The sequence below is a fragment of the Argentina anserina genome, chromosome 4 (assembly GCF_933775445.1).
Source record: "Argentina anserina chromosome 4, drPotAnse1.1, whole genome shotgun sequence".
Classification (NCBI taxonomy): Eukaryota; Viridiplantae; Streptophyta; class Magnoliopsida; order Rosales; family Rosaceae; genus Argentina; species Argentina anserina.
The window spans coordinates 11,341,239-11,355,661 of NC_065875.1; the positions used below are offsets into that span (position 1 = coordinate 11,341,239).

Consider the following 14,423-nt stretch of genomic DNA (forward strand, 5'->3'; position numbering starts at 1 on the left):
CTATACTTGTATTTTGTACTCTTGATCAATTCAGTTTAGTGAATTACGTATGCACTACGTGAAACGTCTCGTAGTGGTTTTTACCTTTATGATTTCCACTTTAGTCAACAATTCTTGTATGTGATATAATTGCTTGTTGCGTTCAATTCATATTTACCTTTACATGTACTTTCACACTAGTCACGTACATGCATTATATATACAAAGTAATGAATCTAATTGGTTATAGAGGCACAAGCTAGCTTGTCAACTATTAAGCAGTACATCCATGAGGCACACCGCACACATGTATGCATGATCAACAATTCAACATGACCTTATTCTCCAAACCATTGACCATTCTTGTAGCCTTTTTATTACTTATTGTTGCATGCATATATCGTTTTCTGCAATTAATTGGAGCTCTACCTTTTTATTACTTCTTGTTGCATGCATATATCGTTTTCTGCAATTAATTGGAGCTATACCTCTCTTTGGCTTGCTAATTGCTATTGCATATCAACCTGATTATGTTGTTTTGAAAGGCTAATTCCCTAACTCATTTAGGTTAATTGAACAAAATTTACCTGGAATCCGAAAAAGAAAAATATGAAGAATTCAGGTAACCCAACATCTGGACTCTGGAGTCCACAACTGCTCTACTTACTATATGTACAGGAAGAAGTATTTTCTTCATCATTAGAATGAGAATAAACTACGAATACGGAAGTTAAACCAGAAAACATGCATACATGCGAATGCCAATAACTAAGCTAGGTAGATAGGCCGACCAACTAAACTATAAATATATTTGCCCTGCATTTTCCAGGATGTGCATAGCTAGGCTAATAACTCCAACACACGCGTATGCATACCTAACTACAAAATTCCAATGTGTTCTCTAGTATTGTTTTTGGATGATTCTTCGTGTGATGTGATCTCAACATCTTCCAGTCAATTGCCACAACTTCACAAGCTTCTCATCATCAATCTCTATATTAATATATTGTGGACCTAAATTAAAGAGTAGTCCCAAAATTAATATATTGAGTTGATGCGATGGCGTTCATTATTGCACCAGGACCCGGCCCCTAGCTGCAAATTATTGATACCACTTGACAGATTTTCATGGTGTCCAGTTCACGTTCAAAATCATGCCTAGAATGACACATCGGCACTGGCTGGACACACTCAGAACTGACTAGTTTTGTTTTGTACATTTATTTTCACGTTGTTGTTGTGTGTTGTGAATGTAATCGTAGATTTTGCTTTCTTCTTTATTAGCTTCTGTATGCAGAATAACAGTGCTAGCTCTTTGGTTGCTAGATATGAGCTATATGGAGAATTGGCTTTTTGTAATTGAAAAAAAAAATGTAAATCTCACTTTTCGTCTGCAATACATATATACAAGGTGATACAATTGCATGTATATCTTCTAGAAGAAAGCACTCACATGTATTAAGTGGTTACGATGATCTAACACAAGCAAAATTACCATCTTTCTAGAAATGAAGTACGACAAAGCCGATTCTAGAAGAAAAGTCACATCATGCATAGATCATTAGATGTGTCCGACATCAAAATTATTCGCTGCCAGTGGTTGTAATTTATGTATTTATTTTAGAACTCATAAGAAAAAAAAAGACAAAATTAAAAAAACGGTAACAGAGTCATGGTAAAAGTTATTTAACTTTCAAATTCATCACATTGGTATATGAAATTTTTCATCTGACCCAACTTATATACACGCCAAAAAACAGTAACAAAGTATGCCATTATCAAATTTATGAAGGATACAAATGTATCATCTGACCCAACTCATTCCGTCAGATCTGCTCTCTCTCTCTCTCTCTCTCCATAACTTTTCCACTCTATCTGCCATGGCTGACAACTTGGTAGAAAATAGCAGAAAGAGAAAATAAGAAGAATGGAGAAAGAAGCCACCATCTCAATCGGTACGACTGGACGAAGGATATTAAGAGAGCATGTGATTCACAGCGGCTCCCGTGAGAGAGAAAGAGGCTCTCAAACATCAATGGCCCAAATCCTTGCGGCCCTCGTCGCCGATTCACAACGTACTCCCGTGTGAGAGAAAGAGAGAAAGAGGTCGGGTGCGGCAATCAGATCTAAAAATCTAATATGGCACAACCACTTCTTTTGTGGGTTTGGTGACGATCTGCACTTTGAGAGTTGATATGGGTCTTAATTGACATTTTTGTTTTGGGAAGATGTTTATTTATCTGTGTGGATTATGGAGAGGAAAAATAAAAAAGTAAGAGAAGCGAAAAATCCAAAGTTTTTCTTTGTTTTCTCCACACAAGTGACGAAATTACCCTAAGAATATGACGGAAAATATACAAACTAACGGATTAAATAACGGAATGTATTAAAAGTGTATTAAAATAAGTAGTTTATGTACCAATATAATAGTTTTAAAAGTTAAGTAACTATAATTATTAGGACAAAAGTTCGTATAATATTCTTAAAATTTTTCAAAAAGAAAATGTGTTTGCCTACACATGATTTTGTACGTAGTTGAAGCAATAACATTGATTTCTAAATGATGCAGCAAAACTATCAACAATGACATCTTTGAATCTATAAGATTATCTTGAATTTAAAGTTCTTTTGAAATCATTAGAAAATTGAGTTAATCTGAAATATAATGGTTAAAGCAGCCACAAGAGGTGGCTTAATAATTGAAACAAAATCTTATGACGCTAAAATTAAGCGTAACCAAACCCATGATCAAAAGAAACTAAGTTCAAAACAAAATGAACCTAAAATAATTGGTGATAAGAAAAACACTAAAATATATGTTTTCGAGGGCTTAAACTACATTGGATGGCGTAAAAAACCCACACGTCGCGGCAAAACTACGTTCTTAATTTCTGATACCGTTTCCTATTCGAAACCATATCATTGTTCTAATAGAGGCCTTCATTTTCTTATGACGGTCCATCTGGTCTTCAATTCTTGTTGTCATCTATAATCCATCATTGCAATAATTCGATAACAATTTGTTCGCCTAACTGATCTAATCGTTCCACAAGTTATTCCATTTATGGCTCATGCTTAGAATAGTGATCTAGGGGTATACTTTGCCCTCCAAGCCTGCATGCAGTACTAGTGCAAATCTGTGATTGCGATCGGTATCAACCGGTTCACTACCGTTGTTCAATATCAAGCTACCAGTCAACCTAATTTTTATTATATATATCACTTAGAGATCTCTAATTAAGCATTCAATCACAATACATACAGTTGCTTCTTGCATGTTATTCCATTCTTACTGTGGGGGAAAATAGATTAGAGTTAGCTTAGCCAGAATAGGAAATTGAACAATGAAGCTGGATTTGGAAGAACAAATGGGTGGTGCTGCCGCTCAGAGCCACATCCTAGTGTTCGCTTTCCCGGTTCAAGGTCATATAAATCCGATGGTTCAATTCGCCAAGCGGCTAGTCTCTAAAGGCCAAAGGGTTACTGTAGTCACCACCTTCTCTGCTAGCAAATCGATACCAACACCGAATCCAACCTCGTTAGGATCCAACCTCAAGATGGAGTTCATCTCAGATGGCTCCAAACAAGTTGCGGGTTCCGAATCTATCGAGGAGTCTATAGAGCGTTTCCGAATCTCAGCCACAAAGTCCTTAATCAACCTCATAACGAAGATCAGGAACAGCAGCGACGCGTTGCAATGCCCTCTCAAGTTCGTGGTGTACCACTCGGGCATGCCGTGGGTTTTAGATGTGGCACGCCGACAAGGCATAGACGGTGCTCCGTTTTTCACAACTTCATTAGCAGTTGCTACCATCTTTCACCATGTCCATGAAGGAACGCTGAAGCTACCCTTAGAAGGGCCAAGGGCAATGATGCCCACCATGCCACCATTAGAGCTCAATGACCTACCGTCGTTTCTCTCCGATGTCGAGTCATACCCAGCTTTTCTTAAGCTTGCCACGAATCAATACTCCAATTTGAAGAAACCAAACTGCATCTTCTTTAGCAGTTTCGATAAGTTGGAAAAAGAGGTACACTCAACATTTCTATATATATGTATGCATAAGGGTCGGATCGATCATTCTATTCATGCGTGCACCATTGCATCATATAGACAGTTAATTCATAATAAGCGGCCAAGTACGAAATTATCATTTATAAATTCCTACTGGGCATCAGGATGAGCATTACAACAAAAGAAATTAATAAAAAACAGTAGACTTGTGTATTTTTGTTATATATAGAGATGGAGATATCGATACATGATATTTCACCCATATAATGTCTGCAATAATAATTAATATTCACGGATAAATGGAGATCGATACAAACGTACGCTCGACCAGGATATAAAAATTTAAGTAAACTTCTATTTTATGTATCTGATGTAGCACAACCATAATTAACTGTTATTCTTGATGATGAGCAATTTCAGACCTACATAACTAAAGGTGGCAAACGCCGGACCATTTTAAACGGATCAAAACCGTGCTCATGCCATATTGGGCTGCCCATTTATTTTTCTTGCTGGGCTCGGTTCAGCCCATTTGCGTAAATATTAAGCCCGGTCCGACCCATTAGCATTATAAGACACAATTAACATAAAAAAATGTAATTAGAATATTTTTTTATATAACTATTTATAATGGTAAAATAAATAAAATACTATAACACATTCGATAATCTTATTTTTAAAACATTACATATGTCAAAACTATGACTTTTTATCACTACTTTGATGATATTCGTGATATAATGTAATTAAAAATAATGAAGTAATCAAGATGTTTATATCTAAAAGGTCTAATATTTAATTTTTATTATTATAATTGTTTAAATATTTATATAAATAATATAAAATTATGTGTTTAACAGGCGGACCCATGAATTTATCGTGCTCGAGGCAGGCCGGGCTTATTAGCTAATATATCTAGGCCGGGCCGCTAACGGGCTTGGGCCGATTTTTGACAAGCCAGGTCTGTGCTAGGCTCGGGCTTTTCGACACACTTGCCACATCTATACAGAACTAGAGATACTCTAAGATATGTTGGGAAAAATTAATATAAATTTTATGTTTCAATGCTTAATTAAGTTTTTAGCCCACAATTCAAGATTCAACCCTAGGTAGACACAAATCTAATGTTGCAAACTTAATTTTTTATGTTGTTAATTAATTAGTGTCGGATTTGATTAGGTACTAAAATGGATGGAGAGCCAAGATTGGCCGGTCAAGATGATAGGACCAACACTTCCTTCAGTTTTCTTGGACGAGCGGTTGGAGGATGACAAAGACTATGGTCTTAGCCTTTTCAAGCCAAATGTGGAGACTTCCATGAAATGGCTGGACAGCAAGAAACCTGGCTCAGTTGTCTATGCCTCATTTGGAAGCTTGGCAGACCTAAGCATAGAGCAAACTGAGGAACTCGCATTTGGTCTTAAAAATAGCTGTTTCGACTTCCTGTGGGTAGTCCGAGAATCCGAACAAGATAAACTTCCTAAGAATTTTGAACAGGAGATATCAGGGAAGGGTCTCGTAGTGAGTTGGTGTCAACAGCTACAAGTCTTGGCTCACGAGGCAGTGGGGTGTTTTCTTACTCACTGTGGATGGAATTCGACTCTCGAAGCGTTGAGCTTGGGAGTACCAATGGTGGTGATTCCGCACTGGGCTGATCAACCCACGAATGCAAAGTTTGTGGAGGATGTGTGGAAAGTCGGGGTTAGGGTTAATGTGAATAAGAAATCTGGTCTCGCAACAAAAGAGGAAATAGCTGTGTGCATTAAGGAGGTCATGGACAAGGAAAAGGGGATGAAGTTTAGAATGGCTTCATTGAATTGGAAGAAATTGGCTAATGAGGCTGTGGAGGAAGGTGGAAGCTCTGATAAGAACATTGAAGAATTTGTAGAAAAAGTTTCATTAATCTGAACATTGTAGCTTAATTAATTAAGCACTTACGTACTGTATGTAATGAGTGTGATCAACAATAAAAGTTATTCATCTTTGTACGTATCATTGTTATTATTGTCTTTATAATGTTGAAGGGACATATAGAATTGATGCATGCAATGCAGGTTTCAAATATTATTTTCACGTCGATGCATGGGAAGTTTCAGATAATTTAGCTCCACATGGAAGTGAAGAATACGTGTGAAAATTGGAGTGCTAAAAGTAATTAGAAAAGTACTTCTCATCTTGTAGTTATTATATTCTTAATTACGCTTAGCTTGCCGCATGACTAATTTGAAATAATTAACCTTAGGGAGCATCTCCTTTGCCGACTACTGACAGTGGCATAGTTAGAAATTTAGGCCGATTGGGGCACATAAATTAATATTAAAAACTATTTCAAAAATATTTAATTATTTATACTACTAGCCGAATAAACTAGTCTTATCGTCTATACTTAAGAAAATAGTCATAAGAGATTTTATATTTTGAAATTGTCGCATAACAATGTTCATCGTCTATACTAGTGAATATGTCTTCCCTGATATATCAATTTAAGCAATTCTTCATAAACTCGTCACAATTCGCATGCATCACCAAGCTAGTCTTCACAATATTTTAACATGCAGTCACAATTATTAAACTTAATGTACATTAATAGATGGCTAAGAATTCTACTATTAAATTTAGTTCTAAATATATATATATATATCAATAGTTTAGTAATAATAATAATAATTAAAAGCAATTGAATGCACAACTATATTCCCCAAATTAAGCTTATATGTAATAAAATCTACATAAAATATTAATGGTACTTGATATATGTAAGAATGTTTTAGTGATTTACTGAGTGGGGCACTAGTGTAATTTTTTAAATGAACTTTTGTACTTAAATGGTAATTGGGGCACCTGCACCATTGGCTTTGTTAGACATTTTCCAACCCAAAAGGGCTAATTGTAGCTCCATTGTAACATATTTGGGTTAGAGACGATTGATATCAAATCGATGAATTATATCAATTTAGTGTATCACAATGTATCTCTGTGTCATTTTAGTTTTTTAAATGTATTTTGTACCTTTTAATTTCTATACTATTATTTAATTATAATTTTACTCTAATAAATTTAGGAATGACAAAATTACCCAGCGGGCAGGGTACCTACTGATATTCTAATGAGGGAGTGTTTCGGGTAAAATCGGGTAAATGGTACGAGAATCCCACTAATCGGATAGCGGAAACAGGCAAAGGGTGGGGATGGTATTTCGATTCCAATCTCCATACCCACCCAATAATATTTTATATAGTTAATATAATTAATTAATATATATATATTTAAATAAATTAATAAACAAGTTAAATAAATAGAAAAATATCAAAATATATTTTGTGATTATTTGCACATACAACAATTTTTCCGTAAGGAGATAATTTTATCATGATATTTGATTTTTATTTCAGTTTTTTTATATTCTTTGTACTTCACTAGAATTTTTTTATATTAAAATAAATTGTTATTAACGAATATTGGGGCGGGTATGAGAAATTTATCATGTACGGGTATGGGTACAAGAGTACCGAGTATCCTATTGCGAGGATCGGGGTGGATACGTGGATGCAAACAGACTTGGGTATGTGTATGGTTTTTCAACCCCCTGACATTAGCCCCCCATTGCCATCCCTAAATAAATTATAAATTTAATAAATGTATTATGAAAGTTTTAAAACTCGAAATTTTTATTTCATAAAAATTAAAATTACAATTTAACTAATTTAAGTTGATAAATTATAATTAAATAGTTAGAAATTACTAATATTCATGATTATTTAGTGTATCGGTCGACATTTGTGGATAATAATCATCATCGGATGGCGGGAATAACTCATGTTGTCTAAATTTTTACATTATTTTTTCATTTCTCTCCGTCATAATACTCATAACTTGTTGGAGTAAAATTAGTAGTTTGCATCGCTTTGATTGCCTCTTCTCTAGTAAGCTCTCTTTGCTCATTTTTTTTTCTCTAAACATTCTTTCCTCTTGGGCCTTCATCATAGATTCTCTTATGCCGCATATGTGTTCGACAATTTCCAATCCGACTTTTGCTTCCGCATCCTTGTTTTTAACAAGTTGTTTTCTCACTGCATTTCTCTCAATTGGGTATATCAGTTGATATATCCGCATAATAGTCATTTTCATGTATTTTAATGAATTGTTTTTTTGTATCAGGTCCTAACTATGGTGGCAATGTCAATGTTGTACTAAGACGTAGAAAACTACCAATGTGATACCCCAAACTCATATTTCGCTATCAACGTGATATAAGACCATTTTTCAGTAACGGTGCTATCATGTTGGTCACATATCGCCCACGTGCCTTTAAAAAAGGTAAATATTGAAATTATTTTAACAAAAAGTTTCAGTATCAATCCTCAAACTTTTGTGGTAAAAATATCAAAGTAGTACCTAAGCTCACAATTCTCTATCAATGTGATGTCGAATACCATTTGGGTAAAAAGCTTTGTGGTGCACTGGTGTTGCTTGCAAGCTACAAATTGTGCAATCTAGTTTGGCTGCCCACAAAGCTGAACATACCAAATAACCCTTTAAATTTTGACACATGTCCCTAAATTAATGATGGCAATGATGTGGTGTATGTTTATTGGGTTGGACTTGATATTTTATGTATTGAAGTTTAAGTTTTAACACTTGATGTGTTAAACTTCATAGTGGTCAAGAATTCATGTACAGTTGCTAAAATGTTCCCTTAAATTATCACCAAATGTTTGATAACTCCTCTACTTAGCATCTGTGATGATGTACGTATATAAGTATTCATTATGTAACTATTAATTTAAATTAATTTTAGTTATAAGTAATTAATTTTTTTTTCTAAATAAAAAAAATTAAAATTGCATAAAAACAATTTATTTCCTTTGCGGAAAATAATTAGGATGAAATAAGTATATTAAGAAAATTTGTATATTTGATATATGCGAAATAGATGCTAAGCAGAGTAGATATATCAATTTAATTATCTCTAAATAGAGACAATTATAGGAAAAAAAAAAGTGGATTTAATGAGTTTAGCGCTAGAATGATGAATATAACCCCAAAAATATGATCAAAATGGATAGAGTACCAAAATGTCTTATAAATGAGAACTTTAGGTACCAAATTATTCGTTTTTATACATTAGGTACTAAAATTGTCAAAGTAGTCATATATCAGGTACCATATGAGGAATTAACTCTAAACAGAATGACATATGTCATTTATCTGTGAGGTGGGCACATGGTGGGCAAACTAGGGGTAAAAGACAAATTTGCTTCCCTAATAGTCTAATTAAACAAGTACATATAACGCACTTGCAGCCATGTAGTGTGCGCGATACTGTTAGATTATCTGATCAAGACAAATTGAACTAAAAAGCAGTAGAGCATTGAAAAGTCTGAAATCTTAATTTGTACCAAAAAGATGCACCTCCTATACCAACGGCCACACTGCCGAACCTAGAACTATACCTGGAATTCACCAAGTTAGTCCCCAGCCTATTCTACCGGTGCAGCCGGCCATTTAGCATAGGCACTCATCACCAGGGGCGGAACCACTTGGTGGGCTGGTAGGGTTATATCCCGACCAAAAATTGCTCTGAAATATTACCCAGTATATGTGATACTCTTACTGAAGTTTGAGTTGATGGAGTTGGTTGAAAGCTAAGTTTAATTAATCTTGGGTATGGTTGGTTATGAGTTCAATTCCTACTTTTTTTGTTGTTGTCTCATTTTTCATCATTGATTTTTTTTCCTCCTTTCCAATTCTTTCATTTTTCATTTTTTCTCTCTTCTTTTATTTTATAGTCTACTATTTTCCATTAGTAAATCTATATTTATTTCTATTCTCTCCTTTTTGTTTTTTTCTCTTCCTTCCCAATTCTTTCTTTTTTCAATTTTTTCACTATTCTTTTATTTTACAGTTCTGTCTACTATTTTCTCTTAGTAAATCTATATTTATTTCTTTTATCTTCTCAATTTTCTCACTATTTTTCTTTAGTTACAACATATTTTTTACAAATTCTTTAGATATTTAATTTTCTATCAATTTTTTTATGCTTTAAACCAGCCATACTCATTCTCCATATCTGGTAATTCCGCCCATATATAGTTACATACCCATTCATTTTGAAAGCACTGTCAATATTACCGTTTCGTGCTTAATTTTATCTTTCAATGCCCCATCACTCCGTAAGTTTACACAGAAGCTATAGCCCATTGGCCCTAATCGGAGTTTAATTACGTGCTATTAAAAACAAAATGTTCCCTATGTGGCTTTGTCTTCATGAACTAATGATCTTAATTGCAGATCGACAAGAGTTCTAGTTAATTCAAGTGGGAGCAAAGGTGCATATATATATAGTTCAAACTAAAAAACCAAAGGTACTGATAAGAGCTAGTCTTCAAAAAAAAAAAAAAAAAGTCTGACAAGAGCTGATTGGTCGAGTACAAGGCTGAAGGACCTCACCGATACTCATATCAATTCGAGCTGCTGGCATGGGGGAAAACTTCGATCGAGTACAATGCTAGATCGATGAAGTTTTCAAATAGGTAAAATTTAGGAGCTAATTCTTAAATATATTACGTACATGCACTACTTAATTGCACATACATACAATTGCAGATACAATTGTAATATGTAGGCAAGTGAAGCTAACAGAAATAATTAAAATTGATGACTCTGGTTAGAATGTGTGAGAGGTTTTAAGTTGCGGTGTTTTTGTTTCATTTCTCAATCGAAAAAAAAACAATAATTTGTTAGATAGGAAACAGTCAAAGTCATCTAATAATAACAATCGGTCGAAATTAATCTACAGATAAGAACTTCACATTTAGGGCTGGCACTCCTAGTATGTTAACAACTGAACAAACCATTTCTCTCATTTTAAATGGTTCACTGTTTGGCTATTGCTTCCTATACTTTCTGAGAATCGTTGTTACTGCATTATCGAAATGGAAGGCAAGAATGATGAACAAAGTCACATCCTTGTTCTCTTTTATCCAGTTCAAGGTCATATGAACCCAATGCTTCAGTTCTCCAAGCGCCTAGCTGCCAAGGGTCAAAAGGTCACAATGGTCTCAACAACCCCTGCTAGCAAAACCATGAAACCAGGTTCCTTCAGACGTAATCTGAATATCGAAATTATTTCCGATGGGTCCGAACAAACTCCGCAAGGGTCGTCTGAATCTTTGGAGAAATCTGTACAGCGTTGCGAAACTGAAATTCCGAAATCTCTTAATCAGCTGATCAAGAACATCAAGAACAATAGTGAAGAAAATGGAAAGTACCCGCTCAAGTTCCTGGTTTACCACTATAGCATGCCTTGGGCTTTCAACATAGCGCGAGAGCATGGCATAGATGCCGGTCCATTTTATACAACTCCTGCGTCAGTTAAAACCATATGTTACCAGTATCACAAAGGAATATTAAAACTTCCCTTGGAAAACCCTACAACAAAATTGCCTTCCCTTCCACCATTACAACTTGAAGATTTACCATCTTTTCTCTCAGACCCTAATACTGACCCAGCTTTCATTAAACTTGCCATGCGACAATTTACAAATTTGAGCGAAGTAAGATGGATCTTCCATAGCACTTTCGAAAAACTGGAACATGAGGTAATTCAACATCTTCCTTCTTTTTAAGTATATCACGGTATTCAACATGCATGCGTGAAGACAGTTCCTTATAATATATATATATATATATATATATATATATATATATATGTACACGGAGCTTTTTAGGTGCGGAGGTCTGTACATTAAGTTAAAGTACGGATTTTCATTTTTATCAACTTTTCGATCGAGTTTTCACATCTCCACCGTCCAATATCTAGGTTATAATGTATAGATCATCTCTACACAATTTCAGCTGATTTCATGATCGTTAAGGTATCGAACTAATCAAAACCAATAGACGTATTGAATTTGCCGAACCTGAACCGTTCATATTTTGAGTAGAAAATCGAATTTATGAGTACCTTAACGGTGATGGAATCGGCTGAAATTGTGTGGAGATGATCTATACGTTATAACCTAGATATTGAACGGTGGAGATGTGAAAACTCGATCGAAAAGTTAGTCAAAAATGAAAATCCGTACCTTAAACTAAGATAAAAACCTCCTTACCTGAGGTTATTATATTATGACCTTCTAAGAGACTTGGTTGTCGATCTGCCCGAACTACGCATAAGCCTAGCTAGCTAGCCTTCTCAAATATTTGGAAAATCTCTTATTAGTTTTATCAAACAAAGGGATGAGAAATTAAGTTTTATTAAACAAGGAGACATGCATGCATGCGTATGTCTTCTAAATTATTTTGTTTTCATGATAAATGCATATCATTAAATATTTTTCTGAAATTTCACCAGGTACTAGAATGGATGGCAAACCAAAACTTACCGGTCAAGGCGATCGGACCAACAGTTCCGTCAATGTATTTGGATAATAGGTTGGAGGATGACAAAGACTACGGTCTTAACCTTTTCGAGCCTAATGTGGAAATATGCATGAATTGGTTAGACTCCAAGGAAGCAGGTTCAGTCGTTTATGCATCATTCGGTAGTTTAGCCAACCTGACTCAGGAACAATTTGAAGAACTAGCATGGGGTCTATGTAACAGCAACCACAGCTTCTTATGGGTAGTCAGAGAATCAGAAAAGGAAAAGCTCCCCGCTAACTTCGAAGGCCAGATAGCAGAGAAAGGTCTTGTAGTAACTTGGTGCAAACAACTCCAGGTTTTATCTCACAAGGCTGTAGGATGCTTTCTTACTCACTGTGGATGGAACTCTGCACTTGAAGCTTTGAGCTTAGGAGTACCAATGGTGGGAATGCCGCACCAAGCCGATCATCCAACTGTTGCGAAATATGTCAAGGATGTGTGGAAAGTAGGAGTTAGGGTAAAGGTGAACGAGGGCTCTGTGATGAAAGAAGAAATAAGTGCGTGTATTAAGAAAGTCATGGACAAAGACGAAGGGAAGGAGTTTAGAAACGCTGCACTAGTTTGGAAGGAATTGGCTAGAGAGGCGATGGAAATGGGCGGAAGCTCTGATAAGAACATTGAGGAATTTCTGTCCAAAATCAAGTCAACTTAAGTTTCTTAATTGTATCTAATGATATAAACTAAATCCTACATTAATTATATACAGTTTCGTAAACTCTGCTATATCCATGAATCAAATCTATACAAAGGGAATTGGTTCAAAAGCTCAAAATAAGCCATATACATCTATCTCATCATTATCATCGTGTCAATGCTGTGACAAGTTTTTACCGTGGAAACTTAAACCGCACAATTTTTCTGGATTTGAACACCTATATATGCACAGAGAGTTGATAGCGAACACAGGTAATGTTCGTCATCTTGAGATCGTATCACCCAAACAGGAGATGTCTATGAGCATATCATGCTGCACAAGTCATTCATCTTAGCTTGAGAAATGTCGGTGAAAGGAAAAACCTTGAAGTTCCCATTACTCACACAGGTCAAAGTCATCTGTTCAATGCTCACAATAGTCTGCATCATCCAAAATCAAATATAAGACTGTCTTCATGCAGAATAGCATCTGGTAAAGGAAGTATTATTCATTATACTAAAAGACCCAACGAGGGTAGGAAACATTTAGGTACTGTAAACAATCGCAAGACTGAAAAGGGCGCTACTCCAACACAGAAGGAACACATGTCAATATGGTGACCCTGGCATGAGAAATCCATGCTTAGAAAGTAACTCTCGTATGTACAAATCTACTTGTTATGTATGCAGCATGCTAACTTATAGTGAAACATATCACTTAAGAACAGAACTCTTATATCCCAAATTCCCAATAAGATATGGTATCTGACATACAATAAATAAAATAGTGTTGTTCTTTCCCCAGGAGTGTGTTTGGATCATCAGCTTCAAATGGTTCACTTTCTAGGCAGGGAATACTTGAAAACATTATGACTGCTTGCTGGGATTTCTCAGGTTATCGTATAGATGTACACTAAATTCTGTTGAAGATATTTGATATAATAATTTGAGTCTAAACTGAGAAAGAAAGACCTAGCAGACCAATTTAAGATGATACCTTGCAACTGAAGGAATGCAGATATTAAAAAATTGAAAATTATGTGGGAGATCTTAATGCAGAACTAGTTTTATTTTAAAAAAAATAGTATCACTGGTTGAAATTAAAGTACCTTTATCAGATGCATATGGATCATCAGCATATGGATTAAGAGACCCTTCCGAAAACGGGTCACCAATGTTTGAAGGACGTGGATGACCCTCTCCCTTGGATCCCTACAAACATATATAGCATATTTTTCAGTATTTGCAGAATCAAATTGAGGGCTGCAATATATAACTCAAGGAATGCATCCAGGCTTTGAAATAATTCCACACAATCTAAAGATTACTATATGATACGTGTTCCAAAAAACCAACTTCTCTATGTTTC

At 35.2% G+C, this 14,423-nt stretch overlaps 2 protein-coding genes across 2 annotated transcripts; both read left to right on the plus strand.

The window, feature by feature from the left end:
- The first annotated feature begins 3,247 nt into the window (after positions 1 to 3,247).
- LOC126790732 (mogroside IE synthase-like) lies at positions 3,248 to 5,980 on the plus strand. Its single transcript, XM_050517077.1, has 2 exons — positions 3,248 to 4,010; positions 5,174 to 5,980. The coding sequence occupies exons 1-2, from the start codon at positions 3,324 to 3,326 to the stop codon at positions 5,900 to 5,902; spliced, it is 1,416 nt and encodes a 471-aa protein (XP_050373034.1). The 5' UTR covers positions 3,248 to 3,323; the 3' UTR covers positions 5,903 to 5,980.
- Positions 5,981 to 10,929: 4,949 nt separating this feature from the next.
- On the plus strand, positions 10,930 to 13,073 carry LOC126792170 (mogroside IE synthase-like). The gene is made up of 2 exons (XM_050518650.1): positions 10,930 to 11,595; positions 12,351 to 13,073. Exons 1-2 carry the CDS (start codon positions 10,930 to 10,932, stop codon positions 13,071 to 13,073), a joined length of 1,389 nt encoding a protein of 462 aa, XP_050374607.1.
- Positions 13,074 to 14,423: the final 1,350 nt, after the last annotated feature.

What these genes read in the sequence shown, in the direction of transcription:
- LOC126792170 (XM_050518650.1), top strand. Translation starts at nt 10,930, where the DNA reads ATGGAAGGCAAGAATGATGAACAAAGTCACATCCTTGTTCTCTTTTAT. An exon ending in TCGAAAAACTGGAACATGAG is followed by an intron (nt 11,596 to 12,350) that starts GTAATTCAACAT and finishes AAATTTCACCAG; the next exon opens with GTACTAGAATGGATGGCAAA.
- LOC126790732 (XM_050517077.1), top strand. Translation starts at nt 3,324, where the DNA reads ATGAAGCTGGATTTGGAAGAACAAATGGGTGGTGCTGCCGCTCAGAGC. An exon ending in TCGATAAGTTGGAAAAAGAG is followed by an intron (nt 4,011 to 5,173) that starts GTACACTCAACA and finishes GGATTTGATTAG; the next exon opens with GTACTAAAATGGATGGAGAG.